This window comes from Musca domestica, unplaced genomic scaffold (genome assembly GCF_030504385.1).
Source record: "Musca domestica strain aabys unplaced genomic scaffold, Musca_domestica.polishedcontigs.V.1.1 2, whole genome shotgun sequence".
Taxonomy (NCBI): Eukaryota; Metazoa; Arthropoda; class Insecta; order Diptera; family Muscidae; genus Musca; species Musca domestica.
Genome location: NW_026712249.1, coordinates 43,692,517 through 43,706,822, shown reverse-complemented (window position 1 = coordinate 43,706,822; position 14,306 = coordinate 43,692,517). Strand labels below are relative to the sequence as shown.

At 33.7% G+C, this 14,306-nt stretch overlaps 3 protein-coding genes across 3 annotated transcripts in view; 1 reads left to right on the top strand and 2 right to left on the bottom strand.

Moving 5' to 3' along the window:
• Window positions 1-4,930, bottom strand: part of LOC101894878 (b(0,+)-type amino acid transporter 1) — a 97,180-nt gene extending 92,250 nt beyond the window's left edge. Inside the window, exon 1 of the mRNA XM_011295349.3 lies at window positions 4,657-4,930. Within this exon, the coding sequence (XP_011293651.1) occupies window positions 4,657-4,702 (46 nt within the window). The 5' untranslated portion in view covers window positions 4,703-4,930. The remainder of the gene's footprint in view (window positions 1-4,656) is intronic.
• A 2,861-nt stretch (window positions 4,931-7,791) lies between these two features.
• On the top strand, window positions 7,792-11,787 carry LOC101895041 (vacuolar protein sorting-associated protein 18 homolog). The gene is made up of 6 exons (XM_005186177.4): window positions 7,792-8,242; window positions 8,302-8,615; window positions 8,850-9,167; window positions 9,228-10,629; window positions 10,700-10,851; window positions 10,914-11,787. Exons 1-6 carry the CDS (start codon window positions 7,915-7,917, stop codon window positions 11,376-11,378), a joined length of 2,979 nt encoding a protein of 992 aa, XP_005186234.2. The 5' UTR covers window positions 7,792-7,914; the 3' UTR covers window positions 11,379-11,787.
• A 388-nt stretch (window positions 11,788-12,175) lies between these two features.
• LOC101895211 (protein C19orf12 homolog) lies at window positions 12,176-13,219 on the bottom strand. Its single transcript, XM_005186178.4, has 2 exons — window positions 12,678-13,219; window positions 12,176-12,521 (listed from the first exon to the last, which is right to left on the bottom strand). The coding sequence occupies exons 1-2, from the start codon at window positions 12,877-12,879 to the stop codon at window positions 12,301-12,303; spliced, it is 423 nt and encodes a 140-aa protein (XP_005186235.2). The 5' UTR covers window positions 12,880-13,219; the 3' UTR covers window positions 12,176-12,300.
• Between the last annotated feature and the right edge of the window lie 1,087 nt (window positions 13,220-14,306).

Below are 14,306 nucleotides of genomic sequence, written 5' to 3'. Positions count from 1 at the left end.
AAATGCCGAAAACACCCCTCAAATGAAACCCATTATACGAAATTTGAAACAATTCCGTTGGAAAATGACAAATTTTTGTCTTAGGCTGTAATTCCCGTTACGAACTTTGAATACAAAATTTGAAATAATTCCGATGAGTAATGTCGCTAAAATTATCAAAATACCGAATAAAGGGAGGTACCGTTATATGTAGGGTATACGAAGGCGTGAACCCCATTAAGACCTTTAAATATGAAATTTGAGACAATTCTGGTGGATAATGTCTCCTAAATCATAAAAAACCCAAATTAAGGGAGGTAACATTATATGGGGGCTATACGAAGACTAAGACCTGCATTACAAAATTTTTTGTCAAAGGCTATATTACCCATTAAGACCCTAAAATACGAAATTTTAAACTGAAGACCTTATGAATATATTGGACTGTTTTGAAATACTTGATCTGATTATCTTATATGGACGATTTATAAAGTTAGAACATTTGAAGCCTATCATAAACATTGAGTTGGTTACAACAAAGTTTGTAAAAATGCAAATTTGTTTTATTAATTTTTCATATGGATGACACTTTTGTTACAGTTCTCCAAAACAACCATTATGTTTTCCTATTTTCTTAATTGCTTGATTTTTTTAACATATATTGCTTCTAAAATCCTTTCACTCAACCTAACCTTACATACATTCAACTATTCTTAACATTTCTATTTAAAGCTAAACAAGTCTTAAAGTCATTATTTTTTTTAAATCCTTAACCCTTCACTTTCTCAATGTCATATCTATTATTTTTCTTAACACACTCTCGGCAAATAATCCTGAAGGCTTAATAAAGTCCTACCATGTACATTTTAAAAGAAATTCCTATCTTCTGTATTTACACGTTGGTGGGATTTCCTTTCGAGGCACTTTAGTGTTAGAAAAAGCAAACATTGGAAGAAAAGTTTCCTTCCTGCCTCCCCCTTTTGGCATTGTACGTAAATTTCAACTTGTAGGTGTAAAGAAGGCTCGTCTTTTGTAGAAGACAACATGAAAACAGCTGTTCATTTGGATGATGAAAGTACATAAGTACGCGCGTATACATTTAGCTGGATAAACAAAAGCGGCAAAAAGTCGATGTATTTGTGTCGTCTCCAAAGACCCATATAACATACACATTTACCTACATAAGAGACAATGTGACCAAGTCTATATGTACGTATGTACATATATATGTATGAATATGTACGTGCGTTTCCATTGTTTCGTTCTTAAATACTTATATTCCAAAAACAACCTGGTAGCATAGTTCTTTTTTTTCTTTGTTGTTGTTCAAAGTTTATGTTAAACTTGCCGGAGCACATCTCTCTCACACTCTCCGACTGGGAGTATGCTCCTCATATAATTACAGCCATTAAAACCACCCACACATTTCGTATTTCACAGATATGTTTCATCATCTCAAGAATTTCCCGCTGTTTTTCTTTCTCTTCTCTTTGCTCATGCTCGAGAAAAGTGTTGGGAGATTTTTTTTACTCACAAAAGAAAATGATTCTCATTGAATTGAGAGTAGACATTTTTGGATGAGAAATGAGAGCTATGCGGCTTTTGTTATTGTTGTAGTTTTCAACATTTGTTGTTTCACACAGATAGGCAGGTATTTTTTTATTAATAAAATATATTTTTGGATATATTAATATATGTATTCAACCAGAAGAGAACATATCACACATTTTTTGAAGTTGCAAGGGCTTTCTATTGTTATTTTGACTCGCCGGCATTTTGATAAGTAGACGCTTCAATCAGACATTGGGATTATTTAAACCCTACCGGAAGGTTTCATGAATCTCAGAAATTGGTGGAAAATTCGAGCGTTTGGTACAAGTTAGTGATGTAAAAAATAAAACCTGTGAATCTCATCATATCTCAACAAGCTGCATTGATCTAGCTATGTATGTCCGTCCGTCTTTCCATGTTAAATTGTAACCACTCTACAAGATTAAAAATCAACGAAACGTTACTATTATTTTTCATGTTATTTTTTTCTAAATATTTTATATTTATTTTTAATTTCTTATCAGCAGTGCTTGGGGATTTTTTCGTATCGTTTTTCTTTTTCAAAATTATTTTTACTTTTTTTTATAATTTTAGTGAAGCTTGTTGATTGTAGAAAAAAAAAAAAACAAGTAAAAAAGCCTGACCGAATTTTTAATACCATCCACAATTTGGAGGACACTTGAAAAATTTCAATAAATTCTGAAAAATACCATTTAAATGATGAGCTTTCTACGGAGGCTATACTAAGACGCGTACCTGCATAAGTAATTTTTGTCATAGGCTGTGGTACCTATTAAAATCTTCAAATACGGGTTAATAATGTAGCTAAAATCATCAAAATGCCGAACATCGGGAGGTACATTTATATGGGGGTTATAAGAAGACGTGGACCAAAATGCCCATTTGCGAACTTAACCTACCTACTGGCAAAATACAAATTTTAGCCTTCTATCTCAATTCGCTCCTACAGAAATTTTATCGCAAATTATGGTCCCGTGGGACTTGTAAGGGACTTTAACACCAAATCGGACGAAACATATATATGGTAGCTATAGCTATATCTGAACGGATTTTGACGAAAATTTAAAGCAATTCCTTTAGGCTGAATTCCGCCGGAAATATCAAATGATGATATTGGTCATTTGGTGCACAAAAACCCTGTAATCGTATAAAGATATATATGGGAGCTATATACAACTCTGGACCGATCTTGACAAAATTTTACACACTTTATTCTGAGCTGTATCTAATATCTGGCACCACATTGCTGTGGAGTGCCTATTATGCATGTGAGGGACTTAAAACCCCAAATCGGATAAAACATATATGAATATGGGAGCTATAGCTATATCTGAACCGATTTTCACCAAATTTGAAGTACTCGTTTCCAGGATGAATTGCCAAAATTCAGTCCATTTGGGCTGGTATTAGTCATTTGGCGCACAATAAACCTGATATTAGATAAATATATATACAGAGTGAGATGAAAAACTGCAACCTACTTTATACTGCTGTCATTTCTAAGCCCGCCTGCTTCTGTCATCCGCCTAAGCCACTAGAACTCAAGCGCCGGCCATGGGGATAGTGTGGGCCGGCGTAACAGCCGATTATTATTAATCGACCGTGGCATCATAATAAATGCCAAATATTATCGCGAAAATATTCTGAAGGGTTAATTAAAGCCTAGACATTCCAACAGGACTCAGCACCATCGCACACAGCACGCGCCACCCAAGAATGGTTACAAAATGAGGTTCCTCGCTTCAGTTCCAGCGCACAATGGCCACCAAAATCTCCAGATACCAATCCGTTAGACTATTGTGTCTGGAGTATTTTGGAAAGCAAGGTTGGCACTAAAATATACAAAAGTGTCGATCACCTCAAACAAGCCCTTCGCCGGGAATGGGCCAAAATACCGCAGAGCAACATTCGAGCAGCGTGTGACAGTTTCAGTTTGAAGGCCATAATTCGTGCCAAAGGTGGCCAATTCGAACAAACCTAAAGTTTTTCTAAAATTTGATGCTATTTCCGACAATTTTTGCTTTCATTCAATAATATTTTAAAAAAAATTTAAAAATTATGGCGGTTTAATTTATTGCAGTGTTTGTTATCTCTGTATATGGGAGCTCTATCTAAATTTGAACCGATTCTCACCAATTTCAATAGGGTTCGTCCTAGGGCCAAACAGTTATTTTAAAATTTTTATCTCAATCGGGTAAGAAATGCAACTTGCATTTTGTTCAAAAAAAAATAAATATACATGGACGGATATGCATAAATCGGCACAGAAAGTGATTATATGAAGATCCTCAAAAAATATATTAAACTTTGGCATATAAACTATATACCTTATAAGGTATATAGCCGTATAAGGCATTCAAGTTAATATCAACGCTTCTAAGAACCAACTACCCGGTTTTTGTGAACACAAAACATTGAAAAAACACACTGCCTTTAAAATTTATTTAATAAAAAACTAAGAATATTCTCACGTAGATATTTGGCTCGATTCCTACGGCTTTTATGTAGGTATTTATTCCATTTCGTGTAGTAAGACACAGAGTCATTTCATTGGCACATATGACTATATTCAGACTTCAAACTGAACTAGAGATAGTATGTTATTTATTCATACTTATTTGGGTATGACTCAAAATGTTGTGAAAAAAATTGACTTTTTAAACACTTGTTACCATTTGTAATGTTACTTGGCCGATGTTATTGAATTTAAAACAAAGTTAACAGACTTGGCATGCAGTTTCTTGTACACATTTGATTTCAACATTTGCTTATTTTCACATGACCCAACAAAAAAATATTCAATTATTTTTGTTGTTAATATTAAACTTATTTCATTTTTCATTCATTTTATTTTATTTAATTTTTTTACCAAAGCCACACACAAAATTTTCATGCACTGTGAAATGAAAAAGTGTATCTGTTAATCCGCACCCATATTTTTTGTTAAGGCATTTTTCTTCCATGTGGTCTGAAGAATATTTTTTATTGCAGAATATTTTAATATTTTTCTTGTTTAACAATTATTTTTTTTATTTCACTTTCTTTGGTATAATTAATATTATTTATTTAGTTTATTTTCTCTAAATATTTTTTTTGTTAGCTTACCATTGCTAGAAATATTTGTTGTGTTTGGAAGGACATGCTGATACATGACTTGCTACAGTACAGCAATCTACTCACTATCATGTCACTTTAACCACTGCAAGAGAATGAAAGTCGGAGAGCCTTGCTCAACGTATTTATAACCAAAATATTTCTGTGTAATCCCGAAACCCTCAATACACGGCACCAACAACAATGATAAAAGGAAGGGATAGTAGAGTATTAACGGCCGCAACAGCGAAATGACAACAACAACGCAATGTTAAATAACGATTCTCTTGCTCACACACACATACATACGTATATATCCAGAGAAAGTTAAAAGCACCAACAATGTTAGCAGCACTTTCTAACTGTTACAAGTTCTTGAGTGGGGGAGGTAGGTGAAGTAGTTTAAAGGCATGAATGAATTGCACTCTCGACCCTTCTCTCACGTGTATGTCAACTCATCAATTACCGGTGTGTTGAAGCTTTTTTATCTCTTTTTTTTTTTCTTAGAAATTATTTCCCACTATTTATTTTCCTGATTTGTTTACATATGTCATTCAAAGCAAAAAAAAAAAGAGTTCAATTGTTGCAGTTATAATGACAACAATTCTCACTGCAATTTTTAGTGGCATAGGGTTTCGAGTTAGTTGCGAACTTTTTCTAAATAAATGCAATGTTTGTTATTATTGTAGGTATTATTGATTTTTTGTGGAGCTCAATTAGTCCGTATACTTGTTGCAATGCCTGTTAATTGCTAACTGAATTGCTCGATAAATAATTTTTGCATTCATTTTCGTTGCAACTTTTTATCAACTTTGAAGGCATGTGGTTTACACCTGTACGCTACATAACATTTGTTGGCAAAGCTGTTTCTGGGACTGACCTAATACAACATTCAATGAAAAATGTCATTGAATAAAAGCTGTGCCCATGAAAATGTTTCAATATAGGTCTGAATCTTGTCATACAGCGGCAACGACCGATTTTAATTTTGAAGGCCCATTCTTATAGCTTTTGAAAACTCCGTTTTACCCTATATTAAACTGACTCCAACACGATGTTTATTTCTGGAATGTGCGTTTTATTAAAAAGACCTATAAAAATTTTAATGGTTGACATAGATTTTCTTTTCTGACCAATTTATTTTTTTTTTTAATTAGTTTATCGAAAACCATTTTTTTATATTGTAGAGAAATATTTAGTCGCATAATATGTTTAATCTGTCTAAAGAATGTAATGGCGTTGTATTTTATTTATTTTTTATATATTTAAAGAAAGTCTAGCGGAACGTGCATTTTCAGCAAAAAACCATGTTTGTAAGACGTTCACACATTAATATATTGTACAATTTTTTTGTTCGAAAATACGTTGTAAAAAAAAGAAAATTGTTAAATTCTCCAAAAAAAATGCTGTATTACATATTTAATATGATAATCAACTAATAACAAAAATATAAATTATTTCCAATAGCACAATATGCGAATCTTCCACCATTAATTTTTATTGTCAAATAAACATATGCTGATTAATAGTTGAACTAGTTCTATTAACATTAACGAAAAGTCCACCTTAAAATTTTAGATTCGTTCCAACAGTTCATGTAAGGCCTTTTTATGCCCTCCACCTTGGAAAGTAGGGTATATTAACTTTGTCATTCCGTTTGTAACATTCCTAAATATTCATCGTAGACCTCATATAACGGTACCTCCCGATATTCGGTGTTCTGATGATTTTTGCCACATTTTTTCACGGATTTGTGTAAAAATTAGAATTTGTTAGCAATGATGGGTTCTAGCTCCAGTGGCGAAACATTTTATGTATAGGCCCACGTTTTGGTAAAGCCCCCATTTTAACGGATTATTCTAAAAGTTGGAATTTGTGGGTCATAATGGGTTATAGCTCTGGTGTTAAAGTATTGTATGTATAGGTCCATGTTTTTGTATAGCTCCATATAACGGTACCTCCCGATATTCGGTATTTTTATGATTTTTGTCACATTTTCCCACGAATTTGTCTAAAAATTGGTATTTGTGGGTCATAATGGGTTCTAGCTCGTATGGCGAAGCATTGTATTTATAGATCCACTTTTCGGTATAGCACCAATATATCGTAACTCTCTTTGATAAGTTTAACTGCATTATGCAAAAGTTTAAAGTGAAACACGCTTGAATTCAGATACTTTTATATGAAACATTTCCAATCAAAACTTTATACATCGTACATTACCGAATTTAGTATCATTTAGCAAAATTTCCCTCAAAGACAGACACCATCTGTGACATCCATCAAATATCAGGATTTCAGCTCTATTCATTCACCCAATACCAACAGAGATCGAAATATCAAATTTCGGGATTCCAGCTCAATCGCTTGACCAAATATCCAATTTGGTACCACTTAGATCTTTTCAAACAGTTATAGTACTCAAACATTTTACCACAGACACTAACTGTGACATATATATCAAATTTGAGCATTTCAGCCATATCCCTTTACCCATTACAAATTTAGTTCAATTTAGTAATTTTCGTACAAATGTGGAACTCATTTCCAAACCAGCGCACATTTTTACAATTTCTGATACCATTAGTAATCTCAATATCAAATTTCTAAATTTTATCTATATTTTTCACCAAATACCCAATAAGAACCATTTAGTAATTTTCGTTCAAATATAAGAAGCATATGCGAAACCACCTCCATATGCCCATACAAAATTTCAAAATTTCAGCTGCAAACCAAACTGTTCCAAATTTAGTACCAATTAGTTTACTTTCCAACCTTTATTTCTATCGTAACCTTAAACTTCAAATTATTGAAAACCCTTTGGTACATCTATTATGCACTTTATCCAAATTTCATTCTAGCTCATTTGTCCAATAGGAAGTATTCAAATTTTATTACATTTAGCTAAAATGTGTATTTTTGGGGGATTGTCATCTAGTTTTCCTTTTCGTTTTTTTTCATATTGAAAATCTTTTCACACAGTATTTCCCACAATTATTTCTAATATTATTTTTTATTACCATTAAAAAAGTACTGGATCTCAACAATAAATGTTTGCCTTAAACGATCCGACTAAATAACCGAATACTTTAAAACACTCAGCACTAGATTCTTCAATCAGCTGTTGTGTCAAAACACAAAGAAATTGTGACATCTACACACATACACACACCACCAACACCGAAGAGGAAGAGACTTGTTTGTAGCGTAGAAAAAATTAAAAAAATTACTATCAGTTTCCCAAATTAATTAAATCCCATATTAAATATGGCCTCCAACGATGATGATCTGGACATAGCGGATAGAATGTTATTGGCCAAGCCGAAATTCCTAGCTTCCATTGGAGGCGACAGTGCAAGTGTATCATCGATGCCCACAACGGTGACTGCAATTGCTGGCGGAGGAGATAAAGGCGATGATACGCCCATTTTCAGTAAACGAAAAATGACACTACGTCTACCCAAGGATTATAGTGGGGATTTACTGCATTTGACGGTGTGCAAAAATTGGCTGGTCTGTCTAATGGCAGCACCGCAGCCGTCATCACAAGTGACACTATTTCGTTTTTTCCTACTCAGAACTTTGCCACCATTGGGTAATGTAACTTAGTGAAAAATATTCCTTTATTAATGCTTTGATATGTTTCTCTTTTAGAAATATCATTGGAAAAGTATTTGGCTGGCTATAAAATTGGTAAACTATTCCTGGACTATACCGGTCATCATATACTTATCAGTTTAATACCCAAATCACCCGGTTTATCGGCTGATTTCCTTTATGTACATGGCAGTGGTAATAAAGTTCGTCGCATCGAGAAATTTAAGGATCATGAAATTACTTCGGTGGCATTTAATTATGAATTGGGTACAGAGTCTACTACAGGACCAATTTTACTGGGCACCAGCAAGGGCTTGATATTTGAAACAGAATTAACACTGGAAGCTGATAAGCCACTTTATCGAAAGCAGGTAAGATATTTGGAAATCTATTATTCTAAATGAAGTTTATAATTCTATTACAATAATTCATTATTGGAGTGTTGCATCTGCTTAAATGAAACGCAATCCTCTAACAAAAACATGGACAGATAATTGGAAGTTCCTTCTTTTTTCAAAACCTCCAAAGTCCTTTATATGCTTTCTAATCTTTAATTCCTTAGAATTGAAATGTTTATATTAAAATGTATTTCTCTTTTTTGCCAGGTCTATGATTTGGGTTTGGGTCGACCAAAATACGCCATAACCGGTTTAGAGTTTCGTCATGTGCCCCATACAGCGGGTCAATACATTGTTGTGGCCACAGCAACTGATTGCATTTTTACTTTCCAAGGTCATTTACGAATGGAGGAGCGAACACTACAGCCTATCTTCAATGCCTATTTGGGCGGCACTCAGTCACATGGTTATGAAGTGGCAAAAACCGATATGAAGTATTCCGTATTACAATTCTATGCTCAACCCAATGAAAAGTATCCAGCGCAATGGGGCTGGCTGTGTGGTTCTGGCTTAAGGCATGGAGAAGTTAGTGAAGAATTTTTTCAAATACTAATTTTTTCAGTAACTAATCTCTTTTTATTCTAGGTTGTTCAAAGCTCCATTAAAGATGAGAAATTTCTACTTGGCGAAAATTTGGTTCCGCTTGACAAGGATTTGGAACAACGCCGACATTTGTCGTATGAAGAGAAACGCTTAAATGTCCCCCGAGCATTTGTACTCACCGAATACCATGTTCTGCTTATGTATCACGATCACATTACTGGAATTTGTCTTTTGGATCAGTCGGTGGTTTATGAGGAGTATTTCCATGAACAAATGGGAAAACTTTTAAATATTTTCCAAGATCCTTTTACGGGAAATATTTATGTTTACACCGAAAAAATGGTTTTCAATTTCAAGGTTAGCGAAGAGCAACGCAACATTTGGAAAATTTATTTGAATATGGGTTCATATGAAATGGCTGAAATTCATGCTGCCGGAAATGGAGAGCATCTCAATGCGGTTTTACTAACCAAAGCCCATGCAGCATTTGATCAAAAGAAATATATAGAGGCCGCCAAGATATATGCCGAAACGCAAATGCCTTTCGAAGAAGTTTGTTTGAAATTTATTGATTTAAAAGAAAAGCGTCCCATAATAACGTATGTGAAAAAGCGCATGGAGACGATGCCTCCGGAGGCTGATGAACAACTCTTTGTATTGGTGGCTTGGCTCATAGATCTCTATTTAACGGAAATCAATTATCCTGGACGCACGCCAGAGGAGAAAAAACAATGGCAAATGGAATACGATGAGTTTATGCTGAATTTCTCTGTTATCAAATGTTATCGAGCAAATCGTACAGCCATACAAGATTTAATAACACAACATGCAGATGATCACAATCTGGCTCAGTTCGCCATTGCCAATGAAGATTATGATGAGGTACTGCAGCAGCATATTGGAGCTGAAAAATATCTCGAAGCATTACATATACTACAGAAACAAAAGAATATTGAATTATATTACAAATACTGTCCTACTCTTATCGAATATTTACCCAAGGAGACGATTGAACTAATGATGTTGCAGGGCCGAAAACTGAATGTTCAAAAACTAATTCCTACCATTACCACCATTGATTCGCCCTTACATATTTCGGAAATTATCAAATATTTGGAATATTGTATTTACAATTTGGGTGAAACCTATCAGGCAATACATAATTTCCTAATACGTTTATATGCTGAACATCAACCGGCCAAAGTAATGAAATATTTGGAAAACGAGGGTCAAGATATCACCTTAGTACATTATGATGTCAACTATGCCCTGCTGGTGTGCATGGATTTCAATATTCAAGTGGCATGTGTATTTCTATATTCCTTGCGTAAACTTTGGCCAGCAGCTGTAGATTTGGCTCTTACATTCGATATTAAATTGGCCAAGGAGACAGCTTCGAAGCCGAAAGATGAGAAAGTCAAAACAATGTTGTGGCTCAAGATTGGTAAGAGTAAATATGGAAGAGTTACTCGTTTGAACTCTTTTAATATTATAACCTTTTGTTTCTTTTCCAGCCTATCACGAAATAAAAGACACCAACGATGTCAAGAAGGCCTTGGATCTGCTGAAGGAGTGTGAATTACTGCACATAGAAGATTTGCTGCCATTCTTTTCGGATTTTGAAAAAATTGATGATTTCAAAGAACCCATTTGTCAGGCCTTAAAGGTATCCAAAAATGAATTTTTATTAATTTTTCCGTCTTTCATCCTAATGAAATGTTTCCTTAGGAATATAACCACAAACTTCAAGAACTCCAGCACGACATGGAAGATGTTAGCAAACAAGCTGAACGGGTACAAAGTGATTTACAAAATATCCGAGAGAATTGCATACGCATTGAGGCCCACGAACAATGCAACGGTTGTGATACATTCCTGCTTGTGAAACCATTTTTCATATTTTCTTGTGGTCATAAATTCCATGCTGATTGTTTGGAGAAATTAGTCATACCACATTTGACCTCCGATCAAGCGCGTCGGTTAACAATGTTAAAACAACAATTGGAAAATATGTTAACGCAATCTGTTGCCATGGCGGATAAATCCAATGAATCGAAATATAAAAGGGAAAAAGTTAAGCAGGAAATTGAGGAAATCCTTGCCGCCGATTGTGTCTATTGTGGTCTAATGATTGAAACAATTGATCAGCCATTTGTTGAAGACTGGGATCAAGTTAATGTCGATTGGGAATAAATTCAGTTTAAGAACTTTGACTTGAATTGCAGAAAGAAATTATTCGATATGCTAAATAAAATATGATACATTTTTATATGTCCTTTTGTGAATGAAAGGAAAGTAAATCATCAAAAGAAAAAGCCTATTTTAAATCAAACTTTTGTTTAGCACACACAAAAATTCCTTGGCCGTAAAAAACTACTATATCGTTATTAATTTAGTTTAAATATTGTTTAGTTTAAGTTTAATTATATTATTTCTTGTACTCGTAGTTATTTTTTAAATATATCAGAACGGTGTATTATTCTGTGTAACTTTTAGTTTTAAACTAGATTTCATTATTAAGTTTTCAATTTCTAAAAAAATAAATTATTAAATTATTTTGAAATTGTAATAAATATACATGCATATATAATACGAAACATTACATTTTTTACCGAAGCTGTAATTTGAATCTAATATTGGTGTTCGGGGATTTACATGAAACTGTCGTCATTGTTGAAAGGGTTAATTAAGTATTTCAAACCCCAAGGATCAATATTTCTTCAACACAATTAATTTACTATTAAATCTCAATGTTGATCATTTGACATACAAAAATATCGCATTTTATTGGTAATTTGAGTTAAACATTAGCCTCAAATTTATCTTGATATGTAAATGATATAAATTTATCACTCGAAGCAATTTTCAAAACCGGTTGCATGAGTCACCGAACTTGCCAAATTTATATGATAAAATCTTTGTGTTACAAAATCTTCTAGAATAATGTTAATAGTGTCTACTCCTCTCTCGCCAAAGGAAAACAAAGGCAATTTCACAATTTATAAGTTACTTATTATTAGAAAAACAAAAAAAGGAGGTATAAAACGATAAACGAGATATATACTACATTAACAATTACTGACCGCCCCTCTTCTATCTCTTATATAGCATCGGATCAGTCAATGATTTGCAAACGTAATTCACTCGATACAAAACTAACAACTGTCTTTAAGACGGCAGTTTGAATAGATTGATTATTCATTATCAGTGGCAGCAGCAAGGCCAAATCGGTGGGATGAATATCTTTGACGGCATTCGTCACATGTTGTACCAATTGTTCCTTTTGTGTGTCATTCAGATCGTTAATTATCACATCACCCAAAGGACGGAATGTGCCTGCAAAAGAACAATAGCATAATTATTGTTCATAATCAAATTATAAAATAAATTAGTCATTTTTTATCAATCTTTGCAATCGCCACGTAATCCAAAGTCCATCTACCAACTTTTCTTTAATGGAGTTTCACATTTAGATCATGGCAACACATTTACCTTTGGTCATTTTATAGGCCGTAATACCACCAGCAGCTCCACCTATCGCTAGGCCTGCTGGTCCCAATAGAACTCCACCAGCAAAGCAGCAAGCTGCGCAAATTATGGCTCCCTTTCCAGATTGTTTAACTGTAACACGCACATTATGTTCATCGGCCAATATTGAAATAGCCTCAATTAGTTCTCTACCATCCACAGGCATTTTGTAAAATTTGTATATTTATATAATATCACGGATATATACTAGTTATTATAAATATTTTTTGGTGAATAATCCCAGAGTAAGCTCCCCGTCCGTTGTGTTATTGTTCTTGGATGTTATTTGTGTTTTGTATTATTGCATCATGATTGCCACTTCGCTGTAAAATGTTCAATTTGTAGATATAATTATTTTAAATAACTTTGTCCGTAGTACTTTGTTGCGTTTGTTTTTTTAATTATTTTGCTTGTATATCACACGATTTTATTGTGTCTTTTTGTTTTTTATCATAACTTTAATTCAATATTGCAATAATTTCCTTTATTCGGGTGAAGGTAAACAAGTAGGAAATATGCGACTTGGCAACCCTACGTAATGACAACGAATTCAACAAGTATTGTTCGACTAGTTAATTGAACGTAATGCCAACGTACACATTACGTACGGTGTATTCTCGTTATGGCTGCAAGAAGGAATACGGACATTGAGTATTTTGTTCATTTGACTGTACAACGGACCATAATTTAGTGAAAAAGGCAAGTATTTTTGTATGCAACCATGGTAAAATGATACAGGTAGGCGCATCAACACAGCTGCTGGAACAATGACCTGTCAAACCAATTTTGAAATTGAAATTTTTGAATGAAAAAAAAGTTATTTATTTAGATTTTGTATGCTAATGTATTATTCTCTTAACTCATGGTTAAAGTTCAAATGTAGTGCGAGTCGAGCACATAAAGAGCAATGATTCCTAAGTTCGTCAGTGGAAACAACGTATTGTAAATAAGTTTTACGAGCCTTGTTCCTTTTTAAACATGGAAATTGAAATTTGACAAAAGTAAATTACCGAAAATGCAGAGATGGATATTATTTTTTGAAATGACTTTATCATTCAATCATTTTACCATGTTATTTTCTATGGAGTGAAATTTTACAAAGTAAATCACAGCCCAAAAGATATGAATTTTGGCACATCCAAATGTTAAAATCCGTTCAGATATAGCTAATGCTCCCATATATATGTTTCATCCGATTTGGTTTCTAAGTCCCTCACATTCGTAATATTCACTTCACAACAATGATATTTGGTACCAGATATCTTATAGAGCTCGGAAATACCTTTGCCAAATTATATCGAGATCGGCTAAGATTTGGATATAGGTCTCATATATATCCTTAAACCGATTTTAGGTTTATTGTGCAAATAATAGCTAGTATCAGCCTAAATAGAGTGAATTTCGGGACGTTCTGTTCCACAACTGCGAGAATGTAGAAGTTTCTACTACGATAACCGATTTTCCCATTATGATATCAAAGAAAATCGTAAAAACAGATTCTTGAAGATACTGGAACATATCATATATTGGTGAAACCCTCAAAACATGAATGGAATATTGGGGTTTCGCCACCAAATTGAATCCAAAATAGAG

Excerpts from the sequence above, each read along its gene's own strand:
- LOC101895211 (XM_005186178.4), bottom strand. The coding sequence starts at position 12,879 with ATGCCTGTGGATGGTAGAGAACTAATTGAGGCTATTTCAATATTGGCC. Across the intron at positions 12,522-12,677 it reads GGCCTATAAAATGACCAAAG|GCACATTCCGTCCTTTGGGT; the intron begins GTAAATGTGTTG and ends GTTCTTTTGCAG.
- LOC101895041 (XM_005186177.4), top strand. The coding sequence starts at position 7,915 with ATGGCCTCCAACGATGATGATCTGGACATAGCGGATAGAATGTTATTG. Across the intron at positions 8,243-8,301 it reads CAGAACTTTGCCACCATTGG|AAATATCATTGGAAAAGTAT; the intron begins GTAATGTAACTT and ends TTTCTCTTTTAG. Across the intron at positions 10,852-10,913 it reads CCATTTGTCAGGCCTTAAAG|GAATATAACCACAAACTTCA; the intron begins GTATCCAAAAAT and ends ATGTTTCCTTAG.